The sequence below is a fragment of the Echinops telfairi genome, unplaced genomic scaffold, assembly GCF_000313985.2.
Source record: "Echinops telfairi isolate 266 unplaced genomic scaffold, ASM31398v2 ScPeMD7_1;HRSCAF=3_0, whole genome shotgun sequence".
In the NCBI taxonomy this organism is placed as follows: domain Eukaryota; kingdom Metazoa; phylum Chordata; class Mammalia; order Afrosoricida; family Tenrecidae; genus Echinops; species Echinops telfairi.
In genome coordinates this window covers 847,145-852,822 of record NW_022103896.1, presented here as the reverse complement: position 1 = coordinate 852,822, position 5,678 = coordinate 847,145, and the positions used below count along the sequence as shown (strand labels likewise).

Genomic DNA, 5,678 nt, shown 5'->3' with positions numbered 1-5,678 from the left:
AGGGGAGAGGAGAGGGGAGAGGAGCGCGTGAGCCCGCAGCCCAGGAGCCAGCGAGAGTGGGGTACAGACCTCCTCTTCCTCAACGCGGGCCGGCTCTATCAGCAGGTTATTGGCCTGGTCAAAGGACACCCCCTGTCAAGACGGGACCAGCAGGGCACGCAGGTCAGCGCCCGCCACCGCTACCACTGCCACCGCTGCCACCACCACCACCAGCGCCGCCCCCAGCCACCAGCATAAGCCTTGTCACCACCACCAGGGAGACAGAGAGCCCCCAAGGCCGTCAGCGGAGCGCACGCAGGGTGGCCAGCCAGATGTCCCCATCCGCAGGTGTGAGAGCCAGAGTCTGCCCGGAAGAGTGGGGGCCCAGAGCAGCTGCCCCCATCTAGGGCCTGGGACCAGCAGCCCAAAGAGGCTGTGTGCCCAACTGGGGGCCAGGGTTGGGGGACCTGCTTGCCCCTCAGCCTCTAGGGCGACAGAGACCACCCCAGGGTCTGGGTCATGACTGCCCTAAACCCAGCTCCACCTCTGACTTGCTCAGGGTGGGCACCAACAACCAGAACCAGTGGGCCAGTGACCCTTGGGGGCGGGGGAGTCCACCCCCCAACCGTGCATCAACTATGCAGGCCTGCTCCTGCCCCAGGTTGTGTCCACACCCCCTGTCCGGTGTTGGGGGTGGGAAGGGCAAGGGGCCAAGTCCCACCTTGACTGAGGGTGCAGCAGCTGCGGCTTCTTCCTCCGGCTCTTCCTCCTCCTCCTCCTCCTCCCCTGCCGCCTGGTTCTCTTCCTCCTCTTCTTCTTCCTCCTCCTCCTCCTCAGCCTGAAGAGCCCAGGCGGTGTGGGGGCCATTGTGCCAGCCTCCGGGCACAGCCTGGCCCTCGCCATCCGGCTGCCCGCCTTGCAGCAGGGCCACAACTGCCTCAGGCCGTGGCAGCTTGGAGACCTTGAAGTGCTTCTTGTAATGTGGTGTATCCTTGCGGGTCAATCGCTGCCGGCCACCGGACGCGGGCCAGGGGGCCTCGGGCTGCCCTTCCTCCTCCTCACTGTCCTCCCTGGGCAGCAGTGTGTCCTCCGCGAAGTGCACTGTGGGCTGTGAGTGTGGGTGAGAGAGGGGCCCAGCCAGGATATGCTGTTGCTGCCGCCACTGCCTCCGGGGCAGGAAGTGGGGATTGGCGGCTGGCCTTGCTCCGGGAGACCTGCCGGCACGGAGCCCTAATCTTGGCTGTGCCCACCCCCCACCCACCCCTCCGCCCCTGCACAAGCTCACCTCCTCATACTCCTCCTCTGGACTGGCAACCGTAGGTTCCTGTTGACCTAGATCCTCGGCCTGGGCTGGCAGGCCCTCAGACATGCCCTCAGAGCCGGTGCTGGCGGACGGGTGCGAAGCCTCAGATTCGGTGCTGAGCCTCTGGTCCTGCAGCAGGGGCCTGGCTCAGTGCCCATGCCACTGCGGGCTGTCTCCTCCCTGCATGCAGCCAGCTCCCACCCAGGGCCACCACCGGACCACAGGCACCTCCAGGGCAGGTGAGGGGGACCCGGGGCCCATCCTGCAGGAGGGGAGCTCAGCCCGGCGCTCCTCCATGCCCTTCTTCATCACCTTCAGCTCACTGGGGTGCGGCGTGGCACGGCGCTGCAGGCCCTGTGGGGTGGCGGGGGTGAGGGGTGGGCCAGGGGTCAGGTGGGGGGCTGAGGCGGCCCCGGGGATCCCGGTCCCCACCATACCCGAGTCTCGGAAGCAGCCTCGTCAGTGTCCTCAGCCCCCTCAGTGTCCTCCAGGAACTGAATGACGCTGATGCGGCTTGGCGGAGCATCGCTCTCGGGGGGGCTGCTCTGCACCACGGACTCCTCTGTGTGTGGGGTGGGGGCACACACCGCATCAGCATCAGCCAGCACCCCAAGGAGGCACAGCCCGAACGGCCAGGGTGGCGACACCTACCGAGGCTGGGTGGGGGCTGCTGGGGCAGCAGGTAGCAGGTCAGCACCTTCTCACCGCTGCGGGCGTCCTCCTCCGTTTGGAAGCGCAGCATGGGCTGCGCCTGGTTCTCCGCCAGCCACAGCGCCTTCAGGTTCAGGTGCGTCAGCGCCAGGGGAAGGCTCTGCAGGCTGAGGGGTGGGCACGGGGTCAATCAGGAGGTGCGGGGCCATCCAGGACTGGTGTGGGCGTGGCTAGCCAGAGTGAGTGGGCAAAGCCAAGGGTGGTGGGGGCTCACCGGTTCCCGGCCACGTCCAGCACGTGCAGCTCGGCCGTGTGCGCCAGCTCCGGCGGTAGCACGGCCAGGCGGTTGTCCCGCAGGGAGAGCACGCTGAGGGCGGTGCAGCTGCCGATTTCGGCCGGGAGCCCCTCCAGGCGGTTCCGGTCCACGTTGAGGTTGGTCAGCTTGATGAGCTTCCCCAGGGAGTGTGGCAGGGACTGGGGGGGGAGGGAGGGGGCAGGTTAAGCACCCCACTGGCTGCCCCACCTGGGCCCCATCACACAAATACACCCGTTATTACTCCGCCCCACAAGGGCTCCTGGCTTGGCTCTTTGGACCCCCATCCCGTCACATGTCCTGCCCAATCCACTCTTTCCAGTGCTCCCTGCTACCCCAGCACGCTCTGCACACACTCGGGCTCCGACTTCTCACTGAAGCTCGCATCCACCCCCAGAACACCTGCCCTCGTGTCCACATAAACACACCTCCCAGCGCAGAGTACATACTCACACCTGCACGCACTGCTCCCACTGCCCGGTCACACCCACACACTGCCGTGCTTGTACACACACTTCCACCTGCATACACACGTCCATGCACGCTTCTACCCCCAACATACACACACTTCTATACCACCTGCGAATTTACTGCTATCCTGGCACACCACCTGCATACTCAAATCTACACACACACCTGCACACACATAACCTTTCTACCTGCTTACTGGTGTCCGTGCACACATACCACCTCCACTCACATGCATGTCCGTATGACACTGTGCTGCTCGTCTGAACGCACACACGCCAGCTCCACATGCTCGTTCACAGCTGTTTGCCACACACACACCTGTACCCATGTGTCTACACGCATGCCTTGAAGTGCAAGCACTGACACACTTGTGCTGTGTACTTGCATAAACACAAGCGTGTACCTATGCATGTGCACATACCCACATGTTCACGTTACTATGCACCCACATGTGCATACATGCACACTGTCTCTACATGTGGGAAGATTCAAAAAGCTTTTGGAGAGACGGAAAGAAAAGATGGGGACGCCCTCCCGCATTCTCATGCACACTTGGTGTGTACCACTGGCACATGTCCCGTGCCAGGCCTACCGTCAGGAGGTTCTCGGTCAGAATCAGCTCGGACAGGTTCTCACAGCCCCCGATGGCCTCAGTCACCTCGCACAGGCGGTTCTGGTCCACCTTCAGGATGGACAGCTGCTTCAGCTGGCCTGAGGGGGCAAGCATGAGGAATGGGTGTCGGCCACCACAAGGGGGTGCTGGACCACCCCCTGGCCTTTGGTCCCGGCAGCCGCGGGCCTCACACACCAATGCCGTCAGGCAGCCGCTGCAGCAGATTCTGTGACAGCAGCAGGTCCGTGAGCAGGACCAGCCCCCCCAGCTCTGCAGGCAGCTCTTCCAAGCGGTTCTCGGACACGTCCAGGCACACCAGGCGACGCAGGTTCCCCAACTCCTGCAGGCCAGGCACCAGGGGTCAGGTTGGTGGGTGGGGCAGGCAGGGGGCCAGGGACTGCCCAGCCCACTCACCGCGGGCAGGACTGAGAGCTGGTTCCGGTCGAGCCACAGTTCACGCAGGTTGGGCAGCGCCCCCAGGGTGTCGGGCTACAAGGCAGGGGGAGGGGGCGGGATGGGTGTGACAGCAAGGCCCAGCCAGCCCCTTCCTCACCCCTGCCCCTGGCCCCACCAACCGTGCCCGCACCAGTACTTCCAGGTCATTGCCGCCGAGGTCCAGCTGCTCCAGCTTGACCAGGAAGGACAGAGAGCTGCAGGGAAGCAGAGCGTGGGGTGTGGATGTGGCCCATGGGCCCCGACCACCTGGCTGCTGGGTAGTGGGCAGCAGGGTGTACTCACGCAGGCAGGGACTTCAGCAGGTTCTCACGTAGTTCCAGGGTCACCAGGTTGGCAAGGCTGAAAGAGATCAGGATGGAACATGAGAGACACTAGAGAGGGGAGGAGGCAGGCCAGAAAGAGTGCTGGGGGGGAGGGGGGTGCCTGGCCTGGACAGAACTCACTTGCCCACGTCCCCGGGCAGCGACTGCAGGGACACATCGTTCAGGGCCAGGTGGGCCAGGCTTCGCAGCTGAGTGAAGCCGTCTGGGAGTCTGGGCAGGAGAACACAGCGTACCTTGGACACCTGGGCCAGGGCTCTGGCCGTCAGCTCTGACCATGGGCTTGGACCTCCCCGCCCCCAGTCCCACCCCACCCCACCTGGACAAGGGGTTCCCACTGAAGTCAGCAATCTCCAAGGCCTTGCAGAATTTGATGCTCTCTGGGATCTCAGGGATGTCTGTTGGGGAGGCACTCCAGTCAAAGACAGGCCCCCTAGCTCCAGGCCCCCCCCCAGGCGCCAGGCCCCCCCTCAGTCCACACCGTTCCGAGACACGTCCAGCTCCACCAGCTGCATGAAGTTGGCCACCTCCGGCGGCAGGCGCTGGATCTCGTTGTCACTGAGACCCAGCTTCCGCAGGTTCAGCAATCGGAAAAAGGGCTGTGGGTGGGGGCGTGGTCAGCAGGGCAGCCCCCGTGCAGGGGACCCTCCAGGGCAGAGACAAGCACCTGAGCAGGACCCTTTGAGTCACACATGGCCGGGGCTCTGCCACCTCAAGGTGCCAGTCAGGGCCCTCAGCTCGAAGCAGGGGTACTGGTGCAGAAAAACACAGAGGTTACTGGGAGCTCTGAGAACGGTGGATAGTCTCCAACCAGCCTTCTGCATCCAATTGCCAGTGTGGCTGTGTCAGCTCCCACTCTGGCCCTGCCACCCAGGGGGCCAGGCCACTTTCTGCTATTGCCCCCACCCCCACCCCCCCAGCAGGGCGCTGGACCTAGTGCAAGAGTCATCAGGCAGCTTAGCAATGCCAAACAGCAAAGCTGCCAGCGGCCTGACTGCAGGTGACTGGGCAGCGCAACCTGCCTGCAGCCCCGCCTCTAGGAAGAATGGCCCCCAGGCACCAGGCGCTTACTAGGCGATACTGCAAGTTCCAGAGTACTCCTGCAGGGAGGGGGGGCGGGCGGGCAGCGCCCAGCTCCGGAGAGTCCGATGCCTGGTCGCCGCCCCGCAGGGTTACCTGGTCTTCCCTCCAGGCCCGGCCCCCTCCCTGGCCGGGCAGTCACCTGAAGGCCGCTTCCACCTGGTGCCAGCCCAGGTGGCCAAGCCAGCCGTGAGGGTGGAGCGGGCACACGGCTCTGGCCAGTAGGAACCGGCAGGGCCGGCTGGGAGGCTTCGCTGCCCCACCCGGCCGGGCGCGGCATCTCCCCGGCCGCCCAGGACCCGCCACCGCCGCCGCGCAGGTGCGCGCTCACCTTGGGCAGCTCGCGCAGCTGGTTGGCGTCCAGCAGCAGCTCCTCCAGGCTACGGCTGTAGCGGTAGATCTCCTCGGGCACGGCCTGCAGAGAGCAATGCCGCCGGTCCACCGACTCCACGTGCCGGTTACAGCGCCACAGTGGGATGCACTTGAGCATGG

The 5,678-nt window shown here is 65.0% G+C and overlaps 1 protein-coding gene across 1 annotated transcript in view; it reads right to left on the bottom strand.

Annotated features, from left to right (window-relative positions):
* The window catches only part of SCRIB (scribble planar cell polarity protein), a 17,687-nt gene extending 12,011 nt beyond the window's left edge, over positions 1-5,676 (bottom strand). Inside the window, exons 1-16 of the mRNA XM_045286809.1 lie at positions 5,518-5,676; positions 4,588-4,705; positions 4,426-4,504; positions 4,230-4,319; positions 4,069-4,125; positions 3,917-3,980; positions 3,745-3,819; positions 3,526-3,670; positions 3,310-3,428; positions 2,208-2,407; positions 1,934-2,100; positions 1,720-1,844; positions 1,511-1,636; positions 1,265-1,411; positions 701-1,087; positions 70-132 (exon numbers count right to left, since the gene is read on the bottom strand). Of these exons, the coding sequence (XP_045142744.1) occupies positions 70-132; positions 701-1,087; positions 1,265-1,411; positions 1,511-1,636; positions 1,720-1,844; positions 1,934-2,100; positions 2,208-2,407; positions 3,310-3,428; positions 3,526-3,670; positions 3,745-3,819; positions 3,917-3,980; positions 4,069-4,125; positions 4,230-4,319; positions 4,426-4,504; positions 4,588-4,705; positions 5,518-5,676 (2,121 nt within the window). The remainder of the gene's footprint in view (positions 1-69; positions 133-700; positions 1,088-1,264; positions 1,412-1,510; positions 1,637-1,719; positions 1,845-1,933; positions 2,101-2,207; positions 2,408-3,309; positions 3,429-3,525; positions 3,671-3,744; positions 3,820-3,916; positions 3,981-4,068; positions 4,126-4,229; positions 4,320-4,425; positions 4,505-4,587; positions 4,706-5,517) is intronic.
* Positions 5,677-5,678: the final 2 nt, after the last annotated feature.